This window comes from Bufo bufo, chromosome 4 (genome assembly GCF_905171765.1).
Source record: "Bufo bufo chromosome 4, aBufBuf1.1, whole genome shotgun sequence".
Lineage (NCBI taxonomy): Eukaryota > Metazoa > Chordata > Amphibia > Anura > Bufonidae > Bufo > Bufo bufo.
The window spans coordinates 21971849-21991811 of NC_053392.1; the positions used below are offsets into that span (position 1 = coordinate 21971849).

Sequence of the window (19963 nt, forward strand, 5' to 3'; positions counted from 1 at the left end):
CAGTGGTATAGTTAGAATCTTCCTATGCTTGTTCACCCAAACATGTTTCGGAGCTCAAACTTGCTCCTTCCTCAGTGGTCAAGCATAATTGGTGATCTGTTTCCCTTTTATCCTGTGTCGGTCTATCAGAAAAGCCGGAGTCTGATCCGGAATAGTATTATTATATAGTCCATTATATACATTTCAGTTCTTTGCTGTAAAAATATCTCAATCTTTTTCTATATTTCAAGAGTATTGCCACTTATGAAGTTTCCTTTCTTTCCAATGTTTGCAAAATAAAAATATATAAATATTCATTTACAATAAAATATAGAGGAATATGGGCCTATGGCTCCAATCACAATTATAAAATGCATTTTCAATTGCAAACTTATGAAAATAAGAATATTTATCAATAAAAAAGTTTATAAATAAGAATATTTTTATAAATAAGAATATTTTTCAAAAAATCAGTTTTGCAAGCAATGTGTAAAAATATGTAAAAAATATGTAAAAAATATATGTAAAAAACTCCAAGAAGTGTAGTTTTATGGGAGACCCCTAGTAAAGGGAAGACGGGGGTGCTGATATAAACAGAGACCACCGTCATCCGTCAACCAGGGGCATCCCATTTTACAGGAAGCCAAAAATTTCGAGTTCCGCATTCAAGCCATTGGGTTGGATAGAATCGAACTCGAAAATTCTTCTTGACTCCTGTCGAGACATCCTAGCGATATGATCGCCCCCCCTCCAGTGTTTATTTATTTTTCAAATGCTACAAACACTAGACCTGATGGGTTCTGATTGTGATATTGTTTAAAATGTCTTGACTGGACATGTTTTTCATATCCTTTTTTTATGTTTCCGATATGCTCTGCTATCCTGGTTTTCAGGAGTCTTTTAGTTCGACCTATATACTGTTTGCCACAAGGGCACTGGATCACATATAGTACATTATCTGAATTACAAGTAAGTAGGTCATTGATTTCGATTTTAAAATTATTTTGTATAGATTGTACCTCCATGGTTTTTCTAGGAAAGGTTGTTTGTTTGCAGTTTGAGCATTTTCCACACCTAAAAAACCCTTTTAAGTGGTCCCAATATTGTAGGATTCCTTTCTTTTTTATTTGGGTTTGTTTTGTTGTTGGCGCTATTTTGCATCCCAAATTTTGTACTTTTGTATATACAAACTGTGGGTTTTTTGATATTAATGCACCAATAGTGTTATCCTCTCGGATATGGTGCCAATAGCGTTTAATAATTCGTTCCACTTTTTTGTACTCTGGGTTGAAGGGTAGAATAATTCTGGGTGTTTCATCTTTTAAATTACCACTTATATTATGTTTATCCGTATTTTCCGATTTAAAAAAAGAATTTCTATCCTTTTTTCTTATTTTGCATAGTGATTCTTCCACTATGTCTATTGGGTACTTTTTGTCTAGGAAGCAGGTTTTCATCTCTTCAGCTTCCATTTCAAACTGCTCCATTTTTGTACAGTTCCGTTTGAGCCTGCCAAATTGTCCTGTTGGAATATTCAACAGCCATCTCGGGAGATGGCAGCTGCTGAATAGTGTATAGCTATTTCTCGAAATTGGTTTTTGGAAAGTGCTGCATATATATCTTCCCTCTTCATTCCTAATTAGTAGGTCCAGATATTCGGTCTCTATTGGGTTCACATTACTGGTAAACTTTAAGTTAAACATATTTGTATTAATATCTTTTAAAAAATTTAAAAGTTCCTCTCTCCCACTTTTCCAGATAAAAATAACATCATCAATAAAACGTTGCCAGAGCACCAGATCTGTCCCCAGTCTTGGACCAATATTGGTGTCCTCCCAATCTGTCATAAATAAATTTGCATAACTGGGGGCAAATCTGGTGCCCATGGCAGTCCCCCTCGTTTGAAGATAAAAATCAGATTCAAAATAAAAATAGTTGTGTGACAAGATAACATTGACCCCATCCTCTAAAAAACCTATCTGTTCGGTATGTAATCCACTGTTTTTCTCCAGCTGGTTTTTCATTGCTGCGACTCCCTGCTCATGACTTATTATTGTATACAGGGAGTTCACATCTAGCGTCCCCATAATCCAGTCTGGATCACACTCTAATTCCTCTAGAATTTTAATAATCTGAGTAGTATCTTTTATATATGAGGCGCTCTTTTTTACCGATGGCTGTAACATTCTATCTATATACTGCGATAGGTTGGAGGTTAAAGATCTGATCCCTGAAATTATGGGACGGCCAGGAGGATTTTTTGGGTCTTTATGGACTTTAGGGAGACAATAAAACACCGGTAGTCTCCGTTGTGTTTTTGTGATAAAATCATATTCCTGCTGTAACAAAATATTACTATCTAAACCTTTTTTACAGTATTGTAGAAGTTCCTGGTAAAATTGTTCTCCTGGATCTCCTTTAAGTTTAGCATAGGTGTTTGAGTCTGTCAATTGTCTCAAACATTCATTATTATATTTTTCTGCCTCCATTATTACTATAGCTCCTCCTTTATCTGCTGGTCGTATTATCAAATTTTCCTGTTTTTGAAGCTGTTTAATTGCCTGTCTTTCTTGACTTGTTAAATTATTTTTAAAGTTTCGTCCATTTTTTAATTTTCTTATGTCTGAACTGACACACTGTCTAAATGCTGCAATTTCCTGGCCTATTTCCTGTCTAGGAAATTTTTTTGAGGTTTCTTTTAACTCTGTATGTGTATATTTATGATTTTTCTCTGCTTGTTCCAAAACCGGATTTTTCAGAAAATACTTTTTCAAACAAATTTTCCTTATAAATTTTTCTACCCCAATATATGCCTCAAATTTATTTATTTTGGGTGTCGGTGCAAATTTTAACCCTTTATTTAACACCCTAATTTGTGCGTCAGACAATTTTGTGTCACTCAGATTTATAATCGCATCTATTTCTTTTGTATCCTGTGGTGATGGTTTATTTCGTCCTCTCCGTGTTTTTTTCTGTTTTTGTTTTGTGTTTTCTCTTTGTGATAATGTGTCTCCCCATTGTTCCTTGTTGATGTCACCCACTGTGTGTCCTGTGAATGTTGTGTTCTGTTCGGTTGGTAACTTCTGTAGTGTTGATATCTGTGACGTAGATTGTATTGGTGTTTCAATGGTGAAGGTGAATAGTGTCTCCTTATTGGTGGTGAATACTGACGTTCGTGTGACGTTTGTGATCTGTGTCGTGTCCTTGTTTTGTGATGCGGGGGAGTCCCATCTAAAAAATGTTCATTAGAAAGGGCTTCGTATTTGTTTGTGACTGGTATATTGTATCTAGTCTGCTGTATTTTTTGAGTATTTTCTTGTGTTTTTTCTTCCCTATCCTCTCCTCTTTGGGTACCACTTCTATTTTCCGGATTTCCTTGTTCTTCTCTGGCAGGTTCTATCCTTGTATTATATTTGTATTTTTTCAATTTTTTATTCAAAATTTCTTGTTCTATTTTATCAAGACTTCTACACAATCTTTCTTGCCATTTATTGTATTCTTCATTTTTAGGGAGCTTATCTATCTTTATTTTTATTTCATTTATTTTTTCGTTTATTTGTTCCAATATTTGACCCCTTCTTTTCACTATTAATTTTGTTAAAGATAGTGATTGTGTCAATAACATCATATCCCATTCTTCATTGAAGTCTGTGCTACACAGATCTTGGGCTGGAGTTTTTGTTAGTAATAGCCCTTTGGGGACTTTACCTATGTGTATATATTGATTGAGGGTTTTTATCTCCCACCTTTGGCGCAATTGTTTATGTAGAAGATATTCTACCTCTTTGAATATCTCTGACATATTTTTCTCAATTGGTAGTTCGAAATTTAAATCCACAGATTGGTTGAATACAAATTCCTCTATTTTCAGTCTTTTTGTTTCCACATGGTCCCATATATCCATATTCCCTGTGGGAGCTCTGCCTTATGCGGTGAGGAAAATTCTTAGAAATATATAACAAAGAAAGGCGGCTCTCCACAGGTTTTTTGGAAACAGGTGCTCTTGCTCAATTTGACTCACCCTCGTCAATTGCAGGGTATTGCAGGGATAGTATAGGGACATACTTAGTTTGGTAGATTGAACTAATAGGTAGAGAAATGTCAGGGTTTTATCAGTAGAGGAGGAGAACATAGGGGCAATGTTCTGTGTGATTACCTTACAGTGAGGGCATCTAGAGCTGTTCATGTAATGCACTGCAATCACAAAAATCTTGCAGAGCCTCCAAAAAGATTTTTATACTGTGCATGAGTATCTAGCCTTTTTATCTTTATTCATAAAACCTCACCATCAATAGTTAGTGCTTTATAGTCCTATGCACAGTACCTCCAGCAGCACACGTTTTGCTGAATATTCTGTGCAGTTGCACTTTTTTTTTTTTTACAAACCAGTTGCAATTTTGCTCCTGTTCAGCACATTTCAGTGCATCAACATCAGTGTGTTTCTAGAAAGGCCTTCTCCCCACCCACCCAAGGCTTCTTCCCTGCATCACTGTGATGTCGGGGGAGGCAGCCTTGGGAAGTTAGGGGAATAGCAGACAGCGGGGAAATGTGGCGGACTTAGGCCCTTTCAAAAGGAAAGCCTGCCCAATGGGAACTTGGAAGCTGTTTTTCATAGGAAAAAAAGTTATTTTCCTGTACATGAAAACACATCCAGATGACATAAAGGTATGGTTATAATGTTTTTGCAATGTTCTGATGGACATTGCTGGTAGCTATATTAGTGAAATTTACATGACAGACTCAGTTAGTAGGTGGGGACAACCATGGACAGTGAGCCCTTAGGCTAGAACCCAGCCCGCTGTCCCTACCTACTTGCAGTAGAAGACCTATATAGCTAGACCGCAACGGTCCAACAGTCCCTACGCTATTTAAGTGCAGAGATGCACTAACAAACAAGACAGACAAACAAAATACCAGAGTCGTACATAGATGGGTCAGAACCAGACAAGCTATGGAGTACCAAACGAGATACAGAGAGTGGTCAGAAGAGTCAGAGGAACGAGCAATCCAATAAGCACAGAAGCAAGGAACCAGGAGCACAGCTAGTGAGTCAGAGACTATCACTGCACTGGTGTATGGCCAGGAACAGGTTTATATAGAGTACAAGTCCCTGGATCAGAACCTGATAGGTCCATTACTCGGAGCTCCATTAGTTAGAAACACTAGCACACAGTAATAGAGCAGCTGAGCATTCAGCCCATTGCTAATATCCCCCAGCACACGGCAGCTGCAAGAAGAAACAGAGTATTGCATCCTGTTGCTAAGGATGTTGTCGTGTCACCAGGGGGCGTGGCTCCAGCACCGCTGAAACCCGGACAGGTAAGTTTCTTATAGACTCCCTTTACATTTATCTCCTTTTCAAAATGACTAAGCCCTTTCTGTGGACTTCTGGGAGGCAGATTGGGACAGTGGCTGGAAATGGCCCAGTGTGCTATCATTGTACCATATCTTGTCCAGCCTCCAGTATACTGTTATAACGGGTATTCAGTGAGGCAAGTGGCGCCACCACCCAAATGTAATTCTGCTATAAATGTGGCATTAATAGCTGTATATAAAAATTGTCTAGTTTTTAAAATTTCATGCAGTTCCATGCCTTCACTCAAATGTAATTCTGCTACATGACAATAATACTTCTGGTCGGCTTTCTGTATAAAACTGTCCTCTTCTCAATCAGGGTGCACAGTTGTGTGATTTGTCTAAAATGTTATTGTCCTTTATGGCAGTGTCACCGCCAACTCTCTGAGAAGATCTGGCAGATGTTCTTCTCTACCTGTTGTATGATGTTCTTTGTTTTGGTTTCACTTTCTCATCTCTTTTCCTTCTCCCAGCTGTCACCTATTTGCACTAATTGTCTCCCTTTATATTTCCTCCCATACTGCCTCACTTTGCAGTTTATACTTCTTCCTGGATTGTGTTCACTGCTGGAGGCTGCTTGTCCTGATTCCTCAGATAAGTCTGTTTCCTTTATTTGTGTTTCCTTCCTGGCTTGATTGTAGGAGACCCTGACTCCGTCCGTATTAAGTGCAGGGAGCCGGTGGTCGTGTCCCCTCATTATTATAGGGTTTTCAGGTGTCACATAGTAAAAGGTACGAGGGCATGCAATCATCTACCATTAAGACCTTTGCATGGGCATAGCAGTCAGGGAGAGCTCTAGGGGTTTTATAGGGCTCACACATATGCTCCTTAGTTTGGGATCAAGCCAGTCGGATGTTTATTTATAAGTGACATTATAAACCGCCATAACCGTCTTAAGCATGGATCCGGTTTCAGATCTCCGTAAAACTGTGTCTCAGTTTCAGGTGACCGGTTCTGCTTGCGTTCATGGAGTTTGTTCCGAGCCTAAGATCTCGCTTCTGGATACGTTCTCGGGAAGTAGTGAGAATTTTGTTCGCTTTAGAGAGGCTTGCAAACTCCATTTTCGCCTACTTCTCAATTCCTCTAGTGATGAGGAGCAGAGGGTGGGGATCATCATCTCACTGCTCAGGGATAACGCTCAGTCTTGGGCCTTTTTGCTGCCGGTCGGGGCACGGCCTCTCCGATCGGTGGATGAATTTTTTGTAGCCCTGGGACAGATATATGATGATACGGATCGTATTGCTCTGGCTGAATCTAAACTGCATCTTTTATGCCAGGGTAAACAGTCCGCAGAGATATATTGTTCAGAATTTCAGAGATGGGCAGCTGATACTGGTTGGAATGATGCTGCACTCCGAAGTCAATTTTGCCATGGTCTTTTGGAAAGATTGAAAGATGTATTTGCTTTTCATGAGAGACCAGCCTCGTTAGAATCTGCCATGTCTCTAGCTGTTCGTATTGACAGGCATCTTAGAGAGAGAGAGGAGACTACTGCTTCCTGTCATATTCAGTCCAAGGACAGTGGGGCTGTCTCATTCAGTGCGCAGGGGTCTCAGTCTCTCTCAATCCCCTCTGAGGAGGAGGCCATTCAGCTGGGTTTGCTTGCTTCTGATAGTAGAGGATTCAGCTCTCAGAGGAGGGTTTGTTTCTGTTGTGGGGGTATAAATCATTTGGCTAATGTTTGCCCCTCTAGGAGATTCATGGAGTTTTCTGAGGGTAATAAAAGAAAAAAACCCTCTAAAAATTTTCCATTTGCTTCTATTGGCAAGGTTGATGCGGAAATTAAAAGTTTGCCATTTACTTGTAGTTCCCATTTTCTCCTACCTGCCAGGGTGGCGCTAGACAGCAAAAACATTGTTTGTGAGATTTTTGTAGATAGTGGAGCAGCTGTCAATCTCATTGATAATCAATTAGCAATAACGCATGGTTTCCAGGTATGCACTTGGATAAGGATATACCTGTTTTTGCTATCGATTCCGCTCCACTTTCTCAAAGATCGTTAAAGGGCATAGTTCACAATATCCTTTGACTGTGGGTGACGCTCATGTTGAGGATATGTCATGTTTCGTCTTAAGCGGATTACCTACTCCTCTAGTGTTGGGGCTACCCAGGCTCACTAAACATAACCCCAGTATTGATTGGCAAGCAAGGCAAATAAATGGTTGGAGTGAGTTTTGCAGAGAGAATTGCCTCACGGTGTCTATTTCAGAGATTTCTACCAAGACTGTGCCATCTTTTCTCTCTGAATTTTCGGATGTGTTTTCCGAGAGTGGTGTCTAGGAGTTGCCCCCGCACCGGGAGTACGACTGCCCTATTAATCTCATCCCAGGCGCCAAACTGCCAAAATCACGTTTATACAATCTCTCCCAACCTGAAAGAGTCGCTATGCGTACTTATATCTCTGAGAGCCTGAGAAAGGGACTCATCCAACCCTCGAAGTCACCTGTTGCCGCAGTTTTTTTTTTTAAAGAAAAAAGATGGTTCTTTAAGACCATGTCTGGATTTCAGGGAGATGAACCGTATCACGGTTCGTGACCCATATCCGCTTCTTCTGATCCCGGACCTGTTTAACCAGATTGTTGGGGCTAAGGTTTTTTCTAAGTTGGATTTAAGAGGGGCATACAACTTAGTCAGGGTCAGGGAAGGGGACGAATGGAAGACGGCCTTCAATACCCCTGAGGGTCATTTCGAGAATTTAGTTATGCCCTTTGGTTTGATGAATGCTCCGGCCGTCTTCCAACATTTTGTGAACAGCATTTTTCATCATTTAATGGGGAAATTTGTACTGGTGTATCTGGATGACATTTAGATTTTTTCTCCTGATTTCAAGATTCATCCGGACCACCTACGTCAGGTCTTGCTGATTCTGCGGGATAATAAATTGTACGTTAAACTGGAAAAATGTGTGTTTGCGGCTCCGGAGATTCAATTTCTTGGATTTCTTCTCTCCGCTTCTGGTTTTCGCATGGACCCTGAGAAGGTCCGCACTGTGCTTGATTGGGAGCTTCCTGAGAATCAGAAGGCGCTGATGCGGTTTTTGGGTTTTGCCAATTATTACAGGAAGTTCATTTTGAATTATTCCTCTGTTGTTAAGCCACTCACTGATATCACTAAAAAGGGGGTCGATTTTTCTTCGTGGTCGGTAGATGCGCTTAAAGCCTTTTCTAGTATCAAAGAGAGTTTTGCTTCCGCTCCCATTTTGGTATAACCTGATGTCTCTCTACCTTTTATTGTTGAGGTGGACGCTTCTGAGGTGGGTGTGGGTGCGGTCTTATCTCAGGGTCCCTCTCCTGCCAAATGGCGACCGTGTGCCTTTTTCCCAAGAAAACTCTCCTCTGCAAAGAGAAATTACGATGTGGGAGATAGGGAGTTGTTGGCCATCAAATTAGCTTTTGAGGAATGGCGCCATTGGTTAGAGGGAGACAGACACCCTATTACCGTGTTTACAGACCATAAGAATCTGGCCTACTTGGAATCGGCCAAGCGTCTGAACCCGAGACAGGCCAGATGGTCTTTGTTCTTTTCTAGGTTTAATTTTGTTGTTACGTTCCACCCTGGGGTTAAAAATGTGAAGGCAGATGCCCTGTCACGTTGTTTTCAGGGAGGGGGATACTTTGAAGACCCAGGTCCCATTTTGGCTGAAGGGGTGGACGTCTCTGCTCTTTATTCTGATTTGGAGGCAGAGGTTCAGGCAGCCCAGGCAGAGGCTCCTGATCTTTGTCCCCCTGGGAGGTTGTTTGTGCCTCTCGCTTTACGACACAAAGTTTTTAAGGAGCACCACGATACTGTCCTTGCTGGGCACCCGGGGAGCAGAGCCACAGTGGATCTCATTGCTCGGAGATTCTGGTGGCCGGCTCTTCGTAAGACGGTTGAGGGTTTTGTGGCTGCCTGCGAGAACTGCGCTCGTGCCAAGGTCCCTCATTCACGGCCATCTGGTTCTCTCCTCCCGTTACCCATTCCTTCCCGTCCTTGGACGCATCTGTCCATGGACTTCATTACTGACCTGCCTCGTTCCTCGGGGAAGACTGTGATTCTGGTAGTAGTGGATCGTTTTAGCAAAATGGCGCATTTCATTCCCTTTCCTGGGTTACCCAATTTTAAGACGCTGGCGCAAGTGTTTGTTGATCACATTGTTAAATTGCATGGCATTCCTTCAGACATCGTTTCTGATAGGGGCACGCAATTTGTTTCCAGATTCTGTAAGGCCTTCTCTTCTCGCTTGGGGGTTCAGTTGTCATTCTCTTCTGCTTTTCACCCGCAGTCGAATGGTCAGACCGAACGCGTCAATCAGAATCTGGAGACATATCTGCGCTGTTTTGTGGCGGAGAATCAGGAGTATTGGTGTTTCTTTTTTGTCCCTTGCTGAGTTTGCTTTAAATAACCGTTGCCAGGAGTCCTCTGATAAGTCACCATTTTTTGGTGCATATGGATTTCATCCGAGGTTTTGGGACATTCTCTGGAGAGGGGTCTTCTGGTTTACCTGATGAGGAGAGATTTTCCTTGTCTTTGTCATTTATTTGGCAAAAGATTCAGGGTAATCTGAAGAGGATGATTGAGAGATATAAGCGTGTGGCGGATAAGAGACGTGTGCCTGGTCCGGACCTGAATGTGGGGGATCTGGTGTGGTTGTCTAAAAAGAATATCAAACTGAAGGTTCCCTCCTGGAAGTTGGGTCCTAGGTTTATTGGGCCTTACAAGATCTTGTCCGTCATCAATCCCGTTGCCTTCCGTCTTGATCTTCCTCAGACTTGGAAGATCCATAATGTTTTTCACAGGTCCTTATTAAAATCTTATGTCCATAGAAACATAGAATGTGTCGGCAGATAAGAACCATTTGGCCCATCTAGTCTGCCCAATATACTGAGTACTAAGGATAGCCCCTGGCCCTATCATATATGAAGGATGGCCTTATGCCTATCCCATGCATGCTTAAACTCCTTCACTGTATTTGCAGCTACCACTTCTGCAGGAAGGCTATTCCATGCATCCACATCCTTTATGTATTTAAAAGTTTCTATCATATCCCCTCTGTCTCGTCTTTCTTACAAGCTATACATGTTAAGGTCCTTTAATCTTTCCTGGTAAGTTTTATCCTGCAATCCATGTACCAGTTTAGTAGCTCTTCTCTGAACTCTCTCCAAAGTATCAATATCCTTCTGGAGATATGGTCTCCAGTACTGCGCACAATACTCCAAATGAGGTCTCACTAGTGCTCTGTAGAGCGGCATGAGCACCTCCCTCTTTCTACTGGTAATGCCTCTCCCTATACACCCAAGCATTCTGCTAGCATCTCCTGCTGCTCTATGACATTGTCTGCCTACCTTAAGTCTTCTGATATAATGACCCCTAAATCCCTTTCCTCAGATACTGAGGTTAGGACCGTATCACTGATTTTATATTCTGCTCTTGGGTTTTTACGCCCCAGGTGCATTATCTTGCACTTATCAACATTAAATTTTAGTTGCCAGATTTTTGACCATTCCTCTAGTTTTCCTAAATCCTTTTCCATTTGTGTATCCCTCCAGGAACATCAACTCTGTTACAAATCTTTGTGTCATCAGCAAAAAGACACACCTTAGCAGCGAGGCTTTCTGCAATATCGCTGATAAAGATATTAAACAATATGGGTTCCAGAACAGATCCCTGAGGTACCCCACTGGTAACAAGACCTGGGTCTGAATATATTCCATTGACTACAACCCTCTGTTGCCTGTCCCTCAGCCACTGCCTAATCCATTTAACAATATGGGATTTCAAGCTCAAAGACTGCAATTTATTAATAAGCCTTCTGTGTGGGACAGTATCAAAAGCCTTACTGAAGTCTAGATAAGCGATGTCTACTGCACCTCCTCCATCTATTATTTTAGTCACTCCATCAAAAAAATCAATAATATTAGTTTGACATGATCTCCCTGAAGTAAACCCATGCTGTTTTTCATCTTTCAATCCATGGGATTTTAGATGTTCCACATTCCTCTCCTTAAGTATGGTTTCCATTAATTTCCCCACTATTGATGTCAGGCTTACTGGCCTATAATTGCCCAATTCCTCCCTACTACCTTTCTTGTGAATGGGCACAACATTTGCTAATTTCCAATCTTCTGGGACGACTCCTGTTGCCAGTGATTGGTTAAATAAATCTGTTAATGGTTTTGCTAGTTCGCCGCTGAGCTCTTTTAATAGCTTTGGGTGTATCCCATCAGGCCCCTGTGACTTATTTGTATTGATTTTAGACAGATGACTTAGAACCTCTTCCTCTGTAAAGACATATGCATCAAAAGATTCATTAGTATTCTTTCCTAACTGAGGTCCTTTTCCTTCATTTTCCTTTGAAAAGACTGAACAGAAGTATTCATTGAGGCAGTCAGCTAGTTCTTTATCTTCTTCCATATACCTTCCTTCTTTTGTTTTTAATTTTTTAATTCCTTGTTTTAGTTTCCTTTTTTCATTTATGTATCTGAAGAATGCCTTATCGCCTTTTTTCCCTGACTGAGCTAATTTCTCTTCTGCCTGTGCTTTAGAAGCTCTTATAACTTGTTTGGCCTCTCTCTGCCTAATCTTATAAATTTGCCTGTGATCCTTGTTTTTTTTTTTTATAATTCCTAAATGCTATCTTTTTGTTTTTAATGATTTTGGCCACTTCTGCTGAGTACCACAGTGGTCTCTTCCTTTTTTTTGCTTTTACTGACAAGCCTAATGCAATTTTCTGTTGCCTTCAATAGTGCCTCTTTTAAGTAATCCCATTTCTCCTGGACTTTAATGAAACTGTTCCAATCTGATAGGGACTCCTATACCACTAATCTAATTTTAGAAAAGTCAGTTTTTTTAAAATCTAAAACTTTTGTTTTTGTGTGGTGTGACTCAGTCACTGTACTTATAGTAAACCACACTGACTGGTGATCACTAGATCCCAAGTTTTCCCCTACAGTAATATCATATACCAAATTCCCATTTGTGAATACTAAATCTAAAATGGCCTCCTTCCGGGTTGGCTCCTCAACTACTTGCTGTAGAGATAATCCCAGTAGGGAATTTAGAATATCTGTACTCCTGGCAGAACTAGCTATTTTGGTTTTCCAGTTTACATCTGGAAAATTGAAGTCTCCCATAATGATAACTTCTCCCTTCAATGTCATTTTAGCTATTTCCTCAACTAGTAGATCATCTAATTCTTTGACTTGGCTAGGTGGTCTATATATCACACCTACACGAGTTACCTTATGATTATCAAGCTGCAAGGTAACGAAAACTGACTCAAAATTGTTCTCGCTAACTTGCATTAAATTAGATTTTATGCTGTCTTTCACATACAGGGCCACCCCTCCCCCCTTCTTGCCTTCTCTGTCTTTCCTGTATAGAGAGAACCGTGGTATTGATATATCACAGTCATTACTCCCCTTGAACCACATCTCAGTAACAGCCACTACATCTATATTCTCAGATGCCATTATAGTCTCAAGTTCATTGATCTTATTCCCTAAACTGCGAGCATTTGTAGATAAGAATCTGAGCTTGTCATTTCTTAACCTTTGTGCTACTGGAATCTTCTGGCATTGTTCCGGGGGGCAGTCGGACTGCTGGATTATCACTCTTTTGCCCCCCTTTCCTTGTTTAAATGCTCCTTAGCAAATACTTGGAACTGTTCACCGAGGACATTCGTTCCTTTGAGAGAAAGATGCAAACCATCTTTCTTGTACAGTTCTTTTCCATTCCAACAAGAGCTAACATGAGACACAAAGCCAAACCCTTGGTTCCGACACCATTCACCAAGCCATACATTGAATTCCTTAATGCGCATCTTCCTGTCATGCTGAAGGTTATGCACAGGCAAAACTGCAGAGAATGAAACAGTTGATGCAACCTCCCGTATATCCTTTCCTAGTATGTGAAAAGCTTCTTTCACCTTTGAAACCTCATTACAAGCCAGATCGTTTGTCCAAAGATGGACATTAACATCCACTTCCCTTTCATGCTTTGCTTTCCTAACAATATTAAGGATCCGTCATCTATCCCTGCTACCGGTAGCACCAGGGAGACATATCACAACACCATTCTCCTCAAACTTCACACCTCTTACGATGTCCAACCCACTGTACCCTCCTCTTTGCCTCCTCCTCCGATTGTTGTTGATGGTAATCTTGAATTTCAGGTCTCTAGGATTGTGGATTCTTGCATTATCTGCGGTTCTCTCCAGTACCTCATTCATTGGGAGGGTTATGGTCCTGAGGAGAGGATGTGGGTCCCAGTGGTGACAATTAAGGCCACTCGTCTCATCAGGGCTTTCCATAGGTCTCATCCTGAGAAGGTGGGCTCTGAGTGTCCGGAGTCCACCCATAGAGGAAGGGGTACTGTCACCGCCAGCTTTGTGAGAAGATCTGGCAGACGTTCTTCTCTACCTGTTGTATGATGTTCTTTGGTTTCACTTTCTAATCTCTTTTCCTTCTCCCAGCTGTCACCTATTTGCACTGATTTTCTCCCTTTTATATTCCCTCCCATACTGCCTCACTTTGCGGTTTATACTTCTTCCTGGATTGTGTTCACTGCTGGAGGCTGCTTCTCCTGATTCCTCAGATAAGTCTGTTTCCTTTATTTGTGTTTCCTTCCTGGCTTGATTGTAGGTGACCCTGACTACGTCCGTATTAAGTGCAGGGAGCCGGTGGTCGTGTCCCCTCACTATTATAGGGTTTTCAGGTGTCACATAGTAAAAGGTACAAGGGCATGCAATCGTCTACCATTAAGACCTTTGCATGGGCATAGCAGTCAGGGAGAGCTCTAGGGGTTTTATAGGGCTCAAACACAGAAATATAGTGGCAATTCTGGGGGAGCTGCTCAACCCCTAACACTGTAGCATGTTTTTCATTGGGGGAGCAGCCCCATCGCATGTGGACCGCAGAAAACGACTATCCCCAGCAAAAAATGCATACAATAGAGGATGTCGGCGCGGTCCACATGCACCACAAAGGCATCCTACACAAAACGGAGCATTGTGCGGATGAAAATATAATCATATAAATCACAGAAAAAATGCACCAAACGGTTATGCCACTGACTATACTGGCTAGTCCTAAATGCAGATATTAAAAGCTGAGACTTTTACCAATATATTCCTGTCAGGAAAATATCGGAGCCCATCATGCACCACGTCACGGTCACTCAGCATGGCAAGGGGTCCTACCACTACGCTAACTATGGTGTGAACAAGGTCTGAAGGTGATGAAATCCAGCTCACAGTCAAGCTTCCACACAACCGCCTAGCAGGACAACTAGTGCAATGTGAACAAAGCCAGACTGTAAGCCACACCCATATCAGACCGTGTGATGGAGGTTACCAGGTGCAAAAGAGTGTTTGAATGCCAGGTAAAGGCACATACACTACATATAAAACAAGACACAAACACAGAAATATAGTGGCAATTCTGGGGGAGCTGCCCTAACACTGTAGCGTGTTTTTCATTGGGGGAGCAGTTTGGTGCATTTTTTCTGTGATTTATATAGTTTTATAGGGCTCACCCATATGCTCTTTAATTTGGGATCAAGCCAGTCGGATGTTTATTTATAAGTTCCAGCTTTCTGCAAAACCATCCGTGACAGGCAGCAGTATTTCTTGTCAGCTCTCTATAAAATTTGTCGTTTTGATAATGTTACACAGTTCTGCACCTTCACAGAAATGTCATTCTTCTCTATGGCATTGGTACTTTTGGCCATATGTCTGTAAAAACTGTTTCATTTTCAAAATGTCGCACAGTTCCGCGTCTTTACTCATATTTAATGATGCTATATGATATTCACACTTGGTTGAACTTGATGGACTTATGTCTTTTTCCAACTGTATCAACTATGTAACTTCTAGCGATCTCTAGTTTTGTGTACATTAAAATTGTTTAAAATTGTCTCATTGTCTACATGACTGTGTGTGCCCTTCCTCCTGTTAACATACAGTGGGTGTAAATCCATTTTACCAATGAAACGGTTTGGTTAGGAGTAACACTAAGGCCTCTTTCACACGAGCGTGTCCGGATAAGGTCCGGATGCGTTGCGGCAAACCCGCGCAAGTGGGTACCCAATTGCAGTCAGTTTTGACTGCGTTTGCGTTCCGTTGTTCAGTTTTTATCGCGTGAGTGCAATGCGTTTTGCAAGCGCGTGATAAAAAACTGAATGTGGTACCCACACCCGAACTTCTTCACAGAAGTTCAGGTTTGGGTTCAAGGTTGTGTAGATTTTATTATTTCCCCTTATAACACGGTTATAAGGGAAAATAATAGCATTCTGAATACAGAATGCATAGTACAATAGGGCTGGAAGGGTTAATTAAAAAAAATATATAATTTACCTCACCTTAATGTTCGCGCAGCCGGCATCTCTTCTGTCTTCTTCTTTGAGGAATAGGACCTTAGATGACGTCACTGCGCTCATCACATGGTCCATCACATGATCTTTTACCATGGTGGTGGATCATGTGACGGACCATGTGATGAGCGTTGTGACATCATTAAAGGTCCTATTCTTCAAAGAAGAAGACAGAAAAGATGTCGGCTGCGCGAACAAGTGGATTAAGGTGAGATACTTTTTTTTTTTTTAACCCCTCCAGCCCTAGTGTACTATGCATTCTGTATTCAGAATGCTATTATTTTCCCTTATAACCATGTTATAAGGGGAAATAATACAATCTACACAGCCTTGAACCCAAACCTCCCCACTCCAGCCATATTGTACTATGCATTCTGTATTCAGAATGCTATTATTTTCCCTTATAACCATGTTATAAGGGAAAATAAGAAAGATCGGGTCCCCATCCCGATCGTCACCTAGCAACTGTGCGTGAAAATCGCACCGCATCCGCACTTGCTTGCGGATGCTTTCGATTTTCACACAGCCCCATTCACTTCTACGGGGCCTGCGTTGCGTGAAAAACGCACAATATAGAACATCCTGCGATTTTCACGTAACGCAAAAGTGATGCGTGAAAATCACAGCCCCATAGAAATGAATGGGTCCGGATTCAGTGCGGGTGCAATGCGTTCACCTCACGCATTGCACCCACGTGGAAATCTCACCCGCGTGAAAGAAGCCTAAGGGCATGATCCTGTTAGTCCTGTGGTATTCACTCTTTAACCCCTGGATCCGGACTTTGCTAAGGAGGAGCCACCAAACCACTACCAATTGAGATAGTTCTAGTGCATTTGGTGGCTGACCAACAGGGTCGGACACACCAGTGAAAAGCACTGAAGGATCAGGTAATGTGTGTAGTGAGGAGATGGGCCGAGGTTAGAGCAGGCAGCATACAAGGATATCCGTGAGACAAGGCTGAGATCAGGACAGGTGGCAGTAGGGTAATCCAAGAAATAGGTTTAGGTCAGGGAAGGCAACTAGAAGTCAGTAGTCAGGCTGGAGTAAGGTAAATGGGTAGTCAGACAGAAAATACACTTTTGCATTTTACTAGAGACTAGAAAACCTAAAACTCAAGCTCCCTTTCAGAGGGGAGGGCAACATAAATACCTAGGGAGAGGGTGGGAAAGGATTTGGACGTGTGCATGCTGACCTTTCAAGAGGCTGAGAGAAAGCATGCATGTGCACTACAGAGCAGGCCTGGAAGCCTTTAAAGTAGGATTGGCTCACAGAAGACCATGGTGGGTGGAACCAGAGCTGTGGAAGGAAGAGGAGTGGGGCCACTGCGAGTAGTGCAGTGTCTGGGCCTACAGGAAGGAGTGAGGCAGCGGTGGGTGAAGGATATCAGTACAACACTATTTCCTGACCCCATGGACTTCTGGGGAGGAAAATTGAAACAGTGACTAGAAGTAGCCCACTTTGCTATTGCTGAATTGTCTTGTCAATACTTCACTGTGATTTCAGAGAGAGGTTTCAGCTCAGCAGGTGCCGTTATTACACCCAAATAGGCAACATTGTCCTGCAACATTGTCGAAAACATTACCTTTATCAAAATTAATCAGACACATGGATGCATGAGGATTTCCACACATTTAACCATGATGACAATGAATAGATCTGCTATTGTTGACAGTAGATGTTTATCACCAACCTAATGAAGCAACTGCTGATAAATGTATATGTATCCTAAGATAAATGTGAGTAAATGGGCCAGTTGTTCTAACACCATAACATGTCAGTATAAAAACTGCCCATGAAATACAAAGAATTTGTAATCAAGGGAATGTTATGGCAGTTGGTGTGGAAACACTGTACCAACCAACCGGTTTGACTTTGGGCTAGATCTAAGGGTGTTATCCAGCCAGTCCGCAGGTATTTACACTTATCCCCAAACAGGGATTTAGACTTCACTGCAGGGAACCACCAGGCCGCTACCTTCTGGAATAATCCCACTGTAGTTGGGTAGCTGACTTTTGGGAGTCAGAGACACTGGTTCAGGGCACCGAGAGATCAATCAAACTCATAGTCAGTGACAGGCCAAGGTCAGGACAGGCAGAATCCATGCAAATTTGAGAACCATAACCAAGGTCACGGCAAGCGGCTCTGGATCAATATGAAAAATCCTGCACAGGTCAGGTTAGGCAACAGAGAAACAATCAAGAAACAGGCAGAGGTACGCACCACTACCAGGGAAGATGCCTTAAATATCTACTGGTTGCTAGTCATTGGTTGGTGAAGATTAGGATGTAAAGCAGCAGCAGTGAGCTTGAGCCGCCCGTGTAACAGGGTAATTATCATATAATTAGGTTTAGTAAAAATTATGTATAGCTATTGAAGGTCCGCAGTGTAGTGTCCAGATGTCCTCTCCAAATATCCCAACAACCGATTACATACTATCAGAACACTTGTATATTTCATTATAGTCATAAAATAAGAATCACAATTAAAATTTCCTTTTGAGATCAAAAATAAAAATACATGTAATGAAAGGATATTTAATCCAGCTCAGCACCATGGGAAAGTTCATCTAATCCTATTAAAAAACAAAACCTCATGAAGCTTTATAAGGGTAAAGGTTCAAAGAATCTGGGAGCCCCAATGCAAAGAGGCAAAATGAGAAAACCTGGCTACATCCTCAAAGCATACAAAATGTGGGTCATTAAAGGGGTTCTGTAGCTTTTTATTACTGGTCATGTATCCTTTGCAGAGATCATCAGCATCTGATCGGTGGGTTTCCGACACCTGGGAATTCTGCCGATCAGCTGTTTGAGAAGGCAGTGGCGCTGGATGTAGCACCGCGGCCTTCTTGCTGTTTCCCGCAGGCCAGTGATGTCATGACTACTACTATAAATTGACATTTCCGCCAAATTTACAATGGTAAAATATAATTATTTCTTCATTGCAGATATGGAAACATGCTTAGTGTGTCCTAACGATCACTGGTCAAATGGAAGAAGAGATTCCTGTGTTCCAAGACCGATTGAATTCCTGTCTTATGGAGACACACTGGGGTCATCTCTAATTATTATAAATCTTACATTTTGCCTTGTGACTATAGTTGTGTTGGGGATATTTATAAAAAATAAAGATTCTCCAATTGTGAAAGCCAATAACCAGAATCTCAGTTTCATACTTCTCCTCTCACTCATCTTCTCATTTTTATGTCCTCTCTTATTTATTGGACGTCCCTCAGATATATCATGTCTCCTCCGACAAGTGACTTTTGGAATCATTTTTAGTCTTGCAGTTTCTTCAGTCTTAGCTAAAACAGTGACTGTAGTCTTAGCTTTTCAAGCCATTAAACCAGGCAGGACACTGAGGCAGTGGATGAAGAGACACCTCTCCACATCCTTACTTGTTATAGGTTCATCTGGAGAAGTTTTGATCTGTGTCCTCTGGTTGTTTTATTCTCCACCATTCCCAGAATATAACACTGGAATAGAGGTTGGAAAGATAATCTTACAATGTATTGAGGGATCTGCCATTGCTTTCTACTTGTCCATCGGCTACATTGGATTTCTGGCAATGATGAGCTTTATTGTAGCTTTTTTGGCCAGAAGACTTCCAGACACCTTCAATGAGGCTCAGTACATCACCTTTAGCATGCTGGTGTTCTGCAGTGTGTGGATCTCCTTCATCCCACCCTACCTCAGCACCAAGGGGAAATACATGGTGACTGTGGAAGTTTTTGCCATCTCATGTTCCAGTGCTGGACTTCTGGGCTGTATCTTCATTCCCAAATGTTACATTATCCTACTGAGACCAGAACTCAACACAAAGTCCAATATAAGGGTCATAAGAAGACATTATACAGGAGAATTTTGATTTGTGTTTCAATGTACAGTTGTAGCCGAGCTAAACTTGACTCTGATAACACATGGCACAGTCTTATCTTGGTTTTCTCGTGACAAAAGCCATTGAAATCCAATTAAAAGTTAGTTACCTTTCTCTTCCTATTATTTACTTAATGCGTTAACCATCAAGTTTAGCTCGGCTGCATCTGTATTTATTACTCTTTTATATTTGTATTATTTAGTTATATATCTACTCTCGTATCGGTCTGGATCTTCCTCAATCTGTTTTTTAATTAAAGGGGTTATCCGAGTTAAATCAATATATGTTAAGGTGGCTTAAAACATTATTAAAAACACATTTCTAATGTACATTCATTATTTATTCTGCTGTGTATCCACACGCCCGATGCGCGATGCTTATCAGTGCCGGCAGCCGTGAAGAAAGATTC

General features: G+C 41.5%; 1 protein-coding gene across 1 annotated transcript in view; it reads left to right on the forward strand.

Moving 5' to 3' along the window:
- The window catches only part of LOC120998901 (vomeronasal type-2 receptor 26-like), an 89891-nt gene extending 70346 nt beyond the window's left edge, over positions 1 to 19545 (forward strand). Inside the window, exon 4 of the mRNA XM_040429779.1 lies at positions 18626 to 19545. Coding sequence (XP_040285713.1) covers positions 18626 to 19545 — 920 coding nt within the window. The remainder of the gene's footprint in view (positions 1 to 18625) is intronic.
- The last annotated feature ends 418 nt before the right edge of the window (positions 19546 to 19963 follow it).